This window comes from Nanorana parkeri, unplaced genomic scaffold, assembly GCF_000935625.1.
Source record: "Nanorana parkeri isolate BGI_ZX_2015 unplaced genomic scaffold, ASM93562v1 scaffold39, whole genome shotgun sequence".
NCBI classification, from domain to species: Eukaryota; Metazoa; Chordata; class Amphibia; order Anura; family Dicroglossidae; genus Nanorana; species Nanorana parkeri.
The window spans coordinates 1,849,035-1,863,791 of NW_017306307.1; the positions used below are offsets into that span (position 1 = coordinate 1,849,035).

General features: G+C 41.6%; 1 protein-coding gene across 3 annotated transcripts in view; it reads right to left on the reverse strand.

Annotated features, from left to right (window-relative positions):
- Nucleotides 1-6,101: 6,101 nt before the first annotated feature.
- Nucleotides 6,102-14,757, reverse strand: part of EIF3E (eukaryotic translation initiation factor 3 subunit E) — a 48,519-nt gene continuing 39,863 nt past the window's right edge. For all 3 annotated transcript variants that reach the window (XM_018570879.1, XM_018570873.1, XM_018570864.1), the window contains exons 11-13: nt 12,116-12,218; nt 6,846-6,980; nt 6,102-6,260 (exon numbers count right to left, since the gene is read on the reverse strand). In XM_018570879.1, the coding sequence (XP_018426381.1) occupies nt 6,222-6,260; nt 6,846-6,980; nt 12,116-12,218 (277 nt within the window). In that variant the 3' untranslated portion in view covers nt 6,102-6,221. The remainder of the gene's footprint in view (nt 6,261-6,845; nt 6,981-12,115; nt 12,219-14,757) is intronic.

The window sequence follows — 14,757 nt, forward strand, 5'->3', positions numbered from 1 at the left end:
AAAATACACATGTAGTCAAAAGATTGTGGACACTTGGGTATCACATTTATATGAGCTTGTTGGACATTCTATTCTAAAACTATGACCGTTAAGGTTGCCCACACCCTTTTGAGCAAAAACATGCCTCCCCTCTGAAAAAGCTTTCTACAAGATTTTGGAGCATGTCTATGGGAATTTGTGCCCAATTAGCCAAAAGAGCATTTGTGAGCTCAGGTATTGAGGACAAGAACTGGTTCACAATTGGCATTCCAATCCCAAATATATTTAATGGTGTTGAGGTCATGGCTCTCTGAAGGCCACTCTAGTTTCTCTACACCAAACTCATTAAACCATGTCTTTATGGACCTGGCTTTGTGCTGGAACAGAGGGCCTTCTCCAAACTGTGGCCACAAGTTTGAAAGCACGCATTTGTCATAAATGTATTTGCATGCTGTAGTTCTAACAGTACTCTTCAGTAGAAACACCTTAACGCAATAATTTGGAGCGTCCACTTACTTTCAGCCATATAGTAGGTGTGATGGTCAAGTGTCGACAAACTTTTGGCCATATAGTGAATTTGCTCACTACTAGCACACTTTTACTTTACCTTTAGTAGAGGCTGCTTCCTTAACAGTTTGTTCAAGAGCATGCTGGGCCTTTAATAAGAAAGCCCAATAGTGGCTGCCTACTTCTTGCCCAATTGCATAAATAATGCAAACAGGGCCGTGGGAGCAGGCAGAGGAAGGGGAGCATGCTGTGCTCTTTCGTGTATTCAGAATAACACTGATATATTGCACTCTTCAAAGCACAGAAGTAAACACTGCAGAAAAACTTCTGTCGGGAGACTCTAGAGCTCCGCCTGCTGGATGAAAATGTTAAATATGAAAAGTTGAATTTTATTTATTACAGGTATTGATTTGCGCCAACAATTTACGCAGTGCTTTACACATTCACATCAGTCCCCTGTCCTCAAGGAGCTTACAATCTAAGGTCCCTATCTCACATGCATACAGGACCAATTTAGATCAAAGCAAGTTAACCTTCCAGCATGTCTTTGGAGATTGTGGAAGGAAACACAGGGAGAACAAGCAACTCCTTGCAGATCCTGACTTGCATTGGAACCAGGAACCCCCAGTGCTACAAGGCAGAAGTTCTAGCCACTACGTCACTAATATCCATATTAAATCTTTTATATTGAAGTATAGGACTAAAAGCTCCAAAGTGTTTCTCTGAATCATGTTGGGGTGATATGGTCAATTTAGATGCAGAAAACTTTAAAATGACATCAAGGCATAACATAAACTGATCTTCAAGGCAGAGCTGCATAACTTTGTAAAGCTCCATTATGAAGACGCTTCCATATTTATACATAAAGCAAACGTCACTAATAAAACACTAAATTCCAAACAGGAAGGCGCAGACAAGGCAAGATCATTCATTTTCAGCTGCTTGTCCTATCTCTATTTTTCAAAGCTGAACTCGCAAGCTAAATGTGCCGATCTCCAGTATGATGCATCAGCCGAGTACGATGCAGTCCCTGTGTCCTGAATATAAAATATAAGCAGTCTGTATTAGGGGATTCTAATAGGTAATCTTACCGGATTGAACATAATTCATTTATGGCATAAAACTCTACAAGACTTAATGTCACCTATATGTATTAGTTAAGAGTGACAGGGTGACTCTTTGCTACTTGAAAAGCATGCAAATATGGCATAATGTAATTCCTTAAAGCCGACCGATGAATCAAAGAAATGAAAAATCTCCAATTAAAGGAACAGGTTGATTTAAAGATGAACTGAAGTGTATCATTGTGCTCTGAAGTACTATCCATGAAAACAAAAGTCAGCTGTAAAAATATATCATATGGCATGGTGAGAACCAAGAATGGTGGTGTATACTGGGAAATCTTAACAATCCCTACTACAAACTGCACAGGCAAAATTCATTTTTAATAGGGATGTTCAGATACCAAGTACCATGCTTGGTACAAGTACAAGTATAGATACTTTTCCAGCTCCAAGACTAGACTAGAGAAAAATTCAAAAGTTAGGAGGCAGCTGTCATTTTTTAAGGCGCACACGGAGCTCCTGGGATTTGTACATCTGTTTTAATGCATTATTTTTTTTAAATAAATATATATGCGATACACCGATACCATTTTTCCAAGTACTGATACTTGTCCAAGTACTCACAGATACAAGTACTGATACATTTTTGTTTATTGTCATGTGACAGTTTTTCTTAAACAATACAGACTAATGATATCAGGACAGTAGTGGTGGAGCGCCAGAGCCAGGTCCCAGCTGCAACCCTGATAGTTCTCGTGAAAATGCCAAGTATCTGCACTGGTATCTGAACATCCCTAATTTTTATTACCAAAATGGTGTTCCTATTTTAAAGCCATAAATCATACCTCAAGGCTAACAGCTGAATATACACCGATCAGCCATAACAATATGACCACTGAGAGGTGAAGCGTATAATATTGAATATTTATATTACAATGGCACTTGGAAGTGGGGTGGGACATCTTAATCAAGAAGTGAACATTTTGTCCCTGAAGTTGATGTGTTGGTAGCAGAAGAAATGGGCAAGCGTAAGGATTTGAGCGACTTTAACAAGGGCCAAATTGTGATGGCTAGAAGACTGGATCAGAGGAACTCCAAAACTGCAGCTCATGTGGGATGTTCCCGGTCTGCAGTGGTCAGGACCTATCAAAAGTGGTCCAAGGAAAGAAAACTGGTGAACCGGCGACAGGGTCATGGGCAGCCAAGGCTCATTGATGCATGTGGGGAGTGAAGTCTGGCCTATGTAGTCTGAAATAACAGAAGAGCTACTGTAGCTCAAATTGCTGAAAACGTTAATACTGGTTCTGATAGGAAGGTGTCTGAACACACAGCGCATCAGTTTGTTGCGTATGGGAATGCATAGTCGCAGACCGGGTCAGGGTGCCTTTTGCTAATCCGTGTCCACCACCAAAAGCACCTACAGTGGGCATGCGAGCATCAGAAGTGGACCATAGAGCAATGGAAAAAGGTGGCCTGGTCTGATGAATTAAATTTTCTTTTACATCAAGTAGATGGCCAGGTGCGCGTGTGTCACTTACCTGGAGAAGAGATGGCCCCATGGTGCACTATGGGAAGACGGCAAGCAGGTGTGACAGTGTGATGCTTTAAGCAATGTTCTGCTGGGAAACCTTGGATCCTGCCATTCATGTGGATGTTACTCTGGTACTACATGTACCACCTACCTAAACATTGTTGCTGACGAAGTACACCCCTTCATGGAAATTATATTCACTGATAGCAGTGGCCTCTTTCAGCAGGATAATGCACCCTGCCAGACTGCAAAAATGGTTTGAGGAACACAACGAGTTTGAGGTGTTAACTTGGCCTCCACATTTTCCAGATTTCAAGCCAATTGTGCATCTGTGGGATGTGCTGGAAAAACAAGCCCAATCCATGAAGGCCCGACCTCGCTACATACAGGACTTAAAGGATCTTCTACCGACAGCTTGGTGCCAGATACCAAAGCATACCTTCAGAGGTCTAGTGGAGTCCATGCATTGATGGTCAGGGCTATTTTGGCAGCAAAATGGGGACCAACTCAATGTTAGGCAGGTGGTCATAATGTTATGTCCTTACTCCATCAACTTTATACATGTAACATACGGATATCTTCGCCATGGTAATATGGATTGGTGGGGTTATGAGTGGATATATGCGATATTGGCTCTTTGACTTACAAATGTTATATGAATACAGCTAGGTGTTCAAGCTTGTAACTGTATATATTCTGGCTTGTGCAATAAAATGTATATGCTTTAATTATAATAATCCGCATGTAAATCATTGCAGCACCTGAAATGTCTCAGTCCTCTGACAGAACCATTATGAACATGCTTACATTATAGGGATGTGGTGCACAGATCCTGGTGCTGGTCCAATACCTAATAAAGGGTAATAGAAAGACAGAGTTGTATACTTGTGCCAGCTGTATGTAAAAATTACACCCAAAGAGTTTTAATGAATACGCAACTAATCTGAAGAGCGTTACTCCACCCTCACACATGGAAGCTTTTTTTTTTTTGCCAGCTTTAGAAATTAGCAGGTTGTAGATTGAACTAGAAAGTGAATTTTAAATCAGTTGAAATGATCTGAGAGCGTTATCCTGAGCGGCCTTCAATTTCACTTGCTTGCTGTGAGATAGAGGCACTGATCGCCGGCCACTATCTGGATGACTTGTAAGTGCCTCTGCTACAAGGAGAGCTTCCATGAAACGGCAAAAGTACAAGTGAAGGTGGCAGCTAGTAGGACACAGAAGAGAGGTGGCTGACTAAACATTCCAGCAAACGGGTCTTTTAAAACAGATACAGCAAGCCTGAAACAACTGCTAGACAGTCAATATTTCAAGTTCATCTATAATAAAAAAATAAATGTGAATTTCCATAAGTCCTATCTCATTCCTAATCACCATATCCATCTAGAAGTTTGTACACTTCCTTATTAAAGATGCCTGCAGGATGTTATTCCTCAATGCACTGACACCACTTCACTAAAACTCAACATCTGAACGATGTAATATCATTACTTGCAGGAAGCAATACATGACGGGCTATGTAGTCTTGAGAAACTGAGATTGCATCACATCAAGCAGCAGGGAAAGAGATGCAAAGCACACTGGGAATCCAGAAAGTTGGTGAAAGTGATGAGCAGACAGAAGGCAGCACTCATTACATACATTTTTTTTAAGTAAGCTTTGACTGTATTATGAAAAACTCCTCCAGTATGCATTCCTATTATAATGCTGATGTTATAACAGGAGAGGATATGCTGGAACTTTAACTTTGTCTCTGCGTTAATACATTTGTACAGCTTGCCTTCACTATAAAACCAAGCAGAGTAACACAGACAGCAACTGGCAGACCAGGCTAACATGACTGCCCACACCATCCTTTTCTATTTAAATAGTTTTCACAGACCAATGCAGGATGCTTTTCCCATGCTGGAGATGATCCAATAACCAGTCCATCCAAAAGTGAGATTTCAGTTTTGCACGATCAATTAGGATAACAATGTCCATAGGAGTCTCATGCACCCTGCTGTAACCACTGTATTGTAAAACAAAGGGAGAGAGCAGCACCAAGAGCCAGGCTCCTTTGTAACAGTTGCCGCAAGTGGGTGCTAATGGGTGACCACTGAAATCCCAAAGATGGATGTTGCGTTTTCATTTGGTTTTCTGAAATACTGGGAAAGAAAGATTAGCCTATTGATGCGTGTTCATGTTTGAAGATGTCTTTACACTATGGAGATGATTTCTAAAATTCCTGCCTAACCATACCTGGGCAAATTCATCCCCGTGTATGGCTGCCAGACATCTAATACATCATCCCCTAAGAGTTGCAATAGCGTAACATGCAGTAATGTGCAATATGATGTGCAGTACAGTAGCTGGCAATATACAAATGCTGCAGCGCACCACTATGCACATGCCATGTGTTATGACATGTTGCATTATGTTAAATGCTGCAGAGTTTGTTTTCCGTACATTGCTGTGGGTTGGAGCCCATTCCAAATTAATGAGTTGCCTTAACGCAACACACATACAGTGGAGAAAGGCAAACCCTAATATGTAATATGCTTCTGAGTAAAGTTTGTGGTTGATGGAAGCCATATTTGCTGGCCGTATACACAGAATGATTTCCCTGCTTGGTGTAGTACAATGATTTTACCTTGCTGGTCCTCTGATCCTGCTGTAAGTCTACCAGATGGGGACTGCCTGGCTGAAAATTAGGGTCTGTAGTCTCTAATAAAAAATACTCCCATCAGCCAGCGACCATATAATCTAGAATGCCTAGACTTTAGGTCACATGGCAGGGCTCAGGAGCAGGAATTCTTCAATCATCACAAGCCATCAGGTATTTACAATAATTATGCAATGTGGCAACGCAGACCCATGCCCCATCATCATTTGTGTAGGATTTCATTTGGTTTTTTATAAAAAGGCAAAGAGGAAGACATGTAAAAATGTAAAAAAAAACAACCAACACCACAACCATCATCGCCACCACCACACAGTGTATATATTTCTTAAAGAACACAAACCCAAAAGTTATAGGTAAAAGGAAAGAGGCCAATTTTATTCAAAACACTGTGTCCATCAATCTTACAATAGGATATGTAAGAGAAAGCACACTGCTGCAGCTGGCAAAGGAATTAGTAGATCTTCCGATATATTCATCAATAGAATCCGCTGTCCTGGGCTGCCCAATTAGGAGCCTAACAAAAAACAAAAAAAAGCACATCAATTACATTTGTTCTTCATGATAGTGAACAGGTATTCAGTATCCTACAACTGAGTCTTATGAATCATTGCGTCACAAGACACATCTTGAACTTTTTTGTTGTACAGTCCACATTACACAGTCTGCACGAATTAGATGAGGAAGTCTAGACTAAGTCATAGTGCTACCACACATGGTCACTGCAATGGGGCATAAGCGGTAATGAACTCTCAAAGCGTTCATTAAAATACTGCCCTGGATAATAGTAATGCATGTGTCAAATGATCATAGCTGCTCAGGCACCTCTTCAGATCGCTGGAGCAGAGGGGGAGTGAGGCAGAAGAGACTGCTCTAGTAGCTAGCCGGCTGTGAGGTTCAGGTGAGTATAACTTAATTTTCATACCTAGACAAAAATGAGCACTTAACCCTTGCAGCGCAGGGGTAGCGACTCAAGGGTTAAGAAAATGTGTGCCCGGCATTCTTCTTTAAGACTGTTAAGCCAAGAAAAGTCTACCTCCCCTTTACGGAGGCAAGATTAACAGACGCACCGTTAACTGGCATAACAACTCAGAATAATCACCTCAGCCCTGGTGTTCTGGTTCATCTTCTTCTCTATATTCATTGCCAACATCTGACTGCGGAACGCCAGACTCTTCGTCTTCTCTATGACTTGTTGATAAGGTGATACGGCGTTATTTCCCATTACAACATGACCCTAAGTTAAGAAGAGAAACGTTATGTACAGTCTTTACATAAATGATGGGTTTATAGAAAGAACAGACAGTTCAAACCAATCATAAATCAGAGGACAATCACAAGGACGATCTGTAGAAGAGCACTCTGGACACCGCAGAAAACTGTAAATCTATACTACAAGTCAATTAAAATAATAACACTGAATAAGAGAATAAGCAATTGCCTTTTTCATCACACAAACAGAAGGAACGCTGGCCGCACACCCGATTCCACAAAAATAGTTTACTAAAGTTTGCATCACATTATATGGCTAAGCCCAAAATTGGGTGAAACGCGTCGGTGTAGGTTGACCTTGGGTGATGTGGTACAAGCTTCAATAAACTATTCCAGCGGAATCCGGTATGAGGTCAGCTTTTCTTATGTTTGAATGGGCTCAAATTGGAGCGAGGATGTGCTCCCAAGTGGCAAGCACCCAGCTCATTGCTTCTCTTGGGAGCCATACCTTTCCGTGTTCTCCTGACGCTTTCATTAATAACATTTAAAAGTTTGTGGTTCAGGTAAATTCCTAGGTGCACCAAGATCACTATGACTAAACTTTGACTGACCAGGGGTTTTACAAGGGCTTCAGAAAAAAGAGAAGTATTAGGAGAGTAAAATCTACTCTTCCCAATAGTACTAAGTGATCACATACTGCTCATGGCTTCTCCCCGTCGAGAGCGGTGGCCATCAGTCACCTCCTCCCGCAGGGATTCCCCCCACCCCTCTCTGTTCCTCTAGTGCTCATTGGAGAAACAGACAAGGTAGGGGATGGGCAGTGTTACCTCTGGCTCTAGATAGGCAGAGCCAGCTGTCAATCAGGCAGCAGAGTGGATCCCAACAATATAATATTGTTGGGATGCTTCCCAGCTGGAGCGTGGCTCTGTGATGTCAGCATATAGTGGACAATATGCTGAGTTTAGGTCATAGGAGTACATTAGAAGATGTATTCCTTTGATCCAAAAGAGGGCGAAAGCCAAAAAAAAAAGGTTTGCCTTTAGTTCTCTTTTAATGATGATGGATATATAGATCTAGATGACCCTCAATGACAATCGTATATTTACTCTTTGGTACACATACATTCCTAATGCCTTTTCCTAAATACTTTTAACCACTTTAAAGGATATCTAAAGACACCAAAAATATAACATATCCCAGCTAATCCCAGGAGCCTGGCAGCAATCACTCCTTTAAAAAAAAAATGACAGCTTGTGCCTAGTTCTCTAGTTGTTGTCAATTAAGCTGGCTGCTAAAACTAATCCTGCTGGCTCCTGAATTCCAACATAATTTGTCCACCCCTGGCTTCCCAGTCTTTTGATGTGGACAATGCATTCATTTTCTTATTTCAAGCCAAGAAAATTTTTACAACTGCAGAAAATACGTGTGGATTTTGCCAAAAAATGCAATGTTCTTGTCCCTTTCTGTAGGAGGAACTAGAAGCAAAAAAATCTAAAACAAAAAGGTGTAGCTGGGTCACAACCATGGCTGTCCTGATAAATACAGTAGAGTGACTGTAACCCCCCCACGGTCAGGAAGTGTGATATTCACAAGATTACCAGCTTTAAAAAAAAAGGGAATCTGCAATATATGTTTGTTCTTAGGTTTAGATATGCTTAAATTCCAATGCTTCAATTCCCCTCCCCCCCACCCAGTTACCTCAGATCAACAGTCAATGTAAAAGGTGGTAACTGCTGCTTATGTCTGGTTGTGCTCCCGTTCTCCAACCATACAGGTGAAACTCGAATAATTAGAATATCGTGCAAAAGTAATTGCAGTAAGTGCTGCAAAAGGGGCCCAAAAACCAAGTACTGAGTACATATGCATGCTTTTCAGAGGTCCGATATTGTTCTATGTACAATCCTTGTTTTATTGATTCCATGTAATAATCTACTTTTTTGAGGTTGTGGATTTGGGGTTCTTGGGGATTTCATGAGCTGTAAGCCATAATCATCACAATTATGACAAATCACAGCTTGAACTATCTTGCTTTGCATGTAATGAGTCTATCTCATATATTAGTTTCACCTTTTAAGTTGCATTAGTGAAATAAATTAACTTTGCACGATATTCTAATTATTCGAGTTTCACCTGTATGTATGTGTCCTTTTCACTCCAGGCCTGCAAGTAGATGGCTTCTCTATTGAGCCTATGGAGGAAGGCTGCACAGCCCATAAGAGAACAGGAGAGAACTAGAGCAAGATGTGGCTCCTGTTCCACAACTGCTGTTGTAGTTTGGGGTATAGATAACATTGGGAAGGAGAAAGTGGCGCCATTAGGAATGTGTTAAAGAGTAACCTTGGAAAACTAATGTCAGCAATGTTGACTAGGTTAAGGAGGAATAGCAATATCCCAAAGAGGGGCTTTAAGTGAGAAATATTATATGGTCTTATGTCATTTTGTAAATGGCCAGCACTGCAAGATTTCAAGCGCTTTTCCCATCGAGCCTCTTGTTACATGATACTGGTTAGTGAACACTCACTGATGATCCAAGGTGCTCTGGCAGGTTGCAGTATATGTTGAATGGTGTTTCCTTTGACTCAGAGTAAGGGCCATTCTAAAGAATATTACAACTACAGAAATGCTCTAACAAGATTGCTTGCTGCAGAAGACATATTCCACAATGAAGATTAGAACCACTGCAAAGTTAAACTTGTCAGTCGAAACGCAAAATTATAAGGCTTGACTAAGACTGGCCATACACTTCATGTTTTATCACTCAGTCCTGCAGGGGGCCACACGCTACTCTAATTTTAAAATGTGACCACTGTATAGCCAGCTCATGTCAAAAGAGAAGAAAAAAAGACAAAAGAAAACCTTACCAACTTCGAGTCTATCTTGGCATCCAGTCTGGCATTGCGAATTAAATTGACTATCCACCTTTCAGCTTCTTCAGGGCTCATATTTAGTTTATCAGCCAACATGCTGGGGAAACAAAACATAAAAGTTAATGATAAGCCAATAGCAGGAGCTAATCAAGTCATAAAAACACCCAACAACTATGGTTTACAATACTGAAGGCGTAAATGCCTGAAAGGTGCCCACACACCTTGCGATAATTGTGGGAAATCCCGCAAATCGATTATCGTAAGGTGTGTGGAAGGCGTGCGACCTCTGCTACTGTAAGATCGCACAACTTTTATCTTAGGAACATGTTCGAAAACCCGCTGAGAATCGTACGATTGTCGGCGGGTGTGTGGCATGTTCGTAAGATAAATGCTGCACCGGCCTGTGTGCGCAAGCGCACACTGCCCGTTCAGCATTGCGGTCATCAAAATGCCCGCCCAAGATAGGCACATTGTACGTTTTTTTAATTACCTTACAACACAAAAGTATTGCGATAGTTGTAAGGTGTGTGCCCAGCATTACATGTTCTTTGCTGGCAACACAATGTTAAAGGGTAACCTCCAGCCAGCTAGTATTTCACAGGCTCTTGTGGTCTCATAATCCCTACTGATGAATACAACACTATTGCATAATCAGGGTAATCCTTTTAAACCCAACAACTGGACAGACCCCCTGCCTTTCCTTTAAATCATTGGTGAATATCCCTACACGGCCTAATGCATACCAACCTCAAGGCCCCCCCCTTTTAATAACCCCACCTAAGTACCTCCTGTTCCTTCCAATTCAGATCACAGGGCAGGATACTTCCCCAGCAGCAACATCATTGTGATGGCTCAATATAAAATTTCACATTTCAATTGTGTGAAATGATGCCATGACTTTTCAAGGAGACTTCTAAAATCTGTGCCTGGAGTTAGAAGTAGCTGGGTCACAACCATGGCTGTCCTGATAAATACAGTAGAGTGACTGTAACCCCCCCACGGGCAGGAAGTGTGATATTCACAAGAGTACCAGCTTTAAAAAAAAAGGGAATCTGCAATATATGTTTGTTCTTAGGTTTAGATATGCTTAAATTCCAATGCTTCAATTCCCCTCCCCCCCACCCAGTTACCTCAGATCAACAGTCAATGTAAAAGGTGGTAACTGCTGCTTATGTCTGGTTGTGCTCCCGTTCTCCAACCATACAGGTGAAACTCGAATAATTAGAATATCGTGCAAAAGTAATTGCAGTAAGTGCTGCAAAAGGGGCCCAAAAACCAAGTACTGAGTACATATGCATGCTTTTCAGAGGTCCGATATTGTTCTATGTACAATCCTTGTTTTATTGATTCCATGTAATAATCTACTTTTTTGAGGTTGTGGATTTGGGGTTCTTGGGGATTTCATGAGCTGTAAGCCATAATCATCACAATTATGACAAATCACAGCTTGAACTATCTTGCTTTGCATGTAATGAGTCTATCTCATATATTAGTTTCACCTTTTAAGTTGCATTAGTGAAATAAATTAACTTTGCACGATATTCTAATTATTCGAGTTTCACCTGTATGTATGTGTCCTTTTCACTCCAGGCCTGCAAGTAGATGGCTTCTCTATTGAGCCTATGGAGGAAGGCTGCACAGCCCATAAGAGAACAGGAGAGAACTAGAGCAAGATGTGGCTCCTGTTCCACAACTGCTGTTGTAGTTTGGGGTATAGATAACATTGGGAAGGAGAAAGTGGCGCCATTAGGAATGTGTTAAAGAGTAACCTTGGAAAACTAATGTCAGCAATGTTGACTAGGTTAAGGAGGAATAGCAATATCCCAAAGAGGGGCTTTAAGTGAGAAATATTATATGGTCTTATGTCATTTTGTAAATGGCCAGCACTGCAAGATTTCAAGCGCTTTTCCCATCGAGCCTCTTGTTACATGATACTGGTTAGTGAACACTCACTGATGATCCAAGGTGCTCTGGCAGGTTGCAGTATATGTTGAATGGTGTTTCCTTTGACTCAGAGTAAGGGCCATTCTAAAGAATATTACAACTACAGAAATGCTCTAACAAGATTGCTTGCTGCAGAAGACATATTCCACAATGAAGATTAGAACCACTGCAAAGTTAAACTTGTCAGTCGAAACGCAAAATTATAAGGCTTGACTAAGACTGGCCATACACTTCATGTTTTATCACTCAGTCCTGCAGGGGGCCACACGCTACTCTAATTTTAAAATGTGACCACTGTATAGCCAGCTCATGTCAAAAGAGAAGAAAAAAAGACAAAAGAAAACCTTACCAACTTCGAGTCTATCTTGGCATCCAGTCTGGCATTGCGAATTAAATTGACTATCCACCTTTCAGCTTCTTCAGGGCTCATATTTAGTTTATCAGCCAACATGCTGGGGAAACAAAACATAAAAGTTAATGATAAGCCAATAGCAGGAGCTAATCAAGTCATAAAAACACCCAACAACTATGGTTTACAATACTGAAGGCGTAAATGCCTGAAAGGTGCCCACACACCTTGCGATAATTGTGGGAAATCCCGCAAATCGATTATCGTAAGGTGTGTGGAAGGCGTGCGACCTCTGCTACTGTAAGATCGCACAACTTTTATCTTAGGAACATGTTCGAAAACCCGCTGAGAATCGTACGATTGTCGGCGGGTGTGTGGCATGTTCGTAAGATAAATGCTGCACCGGCCTGTGTGCGCAAGCGCACACTGCCCGTTCAGCATTGCGGTCATCAAAATGCCCGCCCAAGATAGGCACATTGTACGTTTTTTTAATTACCTTACAACACAAAAGTATTGCGATAGTTGTAAGGTGTGTGCCCAGCATTACATGTTCTTTGCTGGCAACACAATGTTAAAGGGTAACCTCCAGCCAGCTAGTATTTCACAGGCTCTTGTGGTCTCATAATCCCTACTGATGAATACAACACTATTGCATAATCAGGGTAATCCTTTTAAACCCAACAACTGGACAGACCCCCTGCCTTTCCTTTAAATCATTGGTGAATATCCCTACACGGCCTAATGCATACCAACCTCAAGGCCCCCCCCTTTTAATAACCCCACCTAAGTACCTCCTGTTCCTTCCAATTCAGATCACAGGGCAGGATACTTCCCCAGCAGCAACATCATTGTGATGGCTCAATATAAAATTTCACATTTCAATTGTGTGAAATGATGCCATGACTTTTCAAGGAGACTTCTAAAATCTGTGCCTGGAGTTAGAAACACGTCAGGCTCCACCAGACCCCTGACGGTTTACTGTGGCACATATTCTATTAAAAGGCAGTTGTTCGGCTTCTGTTCTTAGCTTTTGCCCAGACCTGGAAGACCAGAAAGAGATAATTGGTCTGAGGAAGTGTTTCTAATTAACTCAATTAGGAATGTGGAAGCACTCAGCTAGATCTTCACTTTGATGTGCTTTGTCACGACACTTGTTCCCAAAACATCACAAGGCTTCCAGTGTATAAATGTTGCTCTTAAATCAGCACAACCGCCCACGCAAGAGGCCACATTTCCACTCCGTTACCGCAATTCATCCCGATAGGGCTACTACGCACACTATTCGGCCAACTAATGTGGATTTCCTGACAGCTAATCCCCCTTGCCCAACTCCCTGCCTTGCACAATGTTTGATTAAGGACTGAATCTTAATATGCAAATGAGCCACCGTCAAGTCACCCACCTCGCCTTTCCTAATGCTTTACAGTTTCCTGCTGAAACTGACCTCCTCGCTGCCTAAAACAAACAGTGAGTAAGTTGCAGACTGTTCCGCCGTCACGCCAGACATGAGTACATAAACTTTAAAGTGGAGAACACAAGTATGACTCACTCAGGAGGTTTACAGCCTCTATCGGGTTTCCTAGATGGATTGTTTGTCTGCATGAAAGTGATACCATGACAAAGTGCTGAAAAAGGCTGCGTAATGTTAAGTCTGTGACACAGGACCAGGAAGTTATTTAAAGACTTTATAGACTTAAAAGGTTTGTTATTTTTTTTTTTTATCTTAAAAAGGAACCCAGTCATCAATTTAAAAAAATGCAGCTAAAGCACATAAAAAAATAAAGTACTCAAATGAAGATAGAGATATGTAATATCGGAAGTGCCATTTTAGATTAATATACAGCGCCAACAGTTTGCACAGTGCTTTACAATAAAAGGAAGACATTTACAATACAAGATGTTGAGGGCCCTGCCCATGAGAGCTCACGATCTAAAAAGGAGGGACAAGTAAAACAAGAGGTGGTAGCTGTGCAGGGATGAATTGTTTGAGAAAGTAATAGTTTAGTGGTATAGGCTTCCCTGAAGAGATGAGTCTTCAGAAATAACCTAAAGGCAGAGTAGGAGATAGACAGACTGGAGTAAGGAGTTCCAGAGGATGGAAGAGACTCTAGAGAAGTCCTGAAGGCGAGCATGGGAGAAGAGCTGATGACTTATGGTTGTGTTGCTGCTCCTTTATTATATCCAATCAGCAGACTGCATTGTGGCAGCGCTGGATTACTTACATGGTAATTGCACTTCCCAGCATGAATTTGGGAAAATGGAATTACCCCGACCAATATGCCCCCTCTACCCCTTCCCGCTGCTCTTACCTTTAACCGAATGCTGCTTCTCCTATGAGGCTCCCAATGTACACGACATTGCAGGCCTGCACTAGATATTTCAAATTACCCTCGCATATGGAGAGCATTCATTGATCAGCAAGGTCACCTGACCAAAGAGAAGCGCTTTTTGCTAAGAAACTCTTTTCATTGGTCAGTGCGGTCAGTAGCACTTCTCACTGACCAATGAGTGCTCGCCATTTGTAATTTGAAATACATAGAGGGCAGCGATGCTGTGTACAGGGGGACAGATTGTACACTGGTAGCCGCTGGGGGTAAGCGACATTCATTCAAAAGCGAAGAGCAATGTGGGGGGGGGGGGGG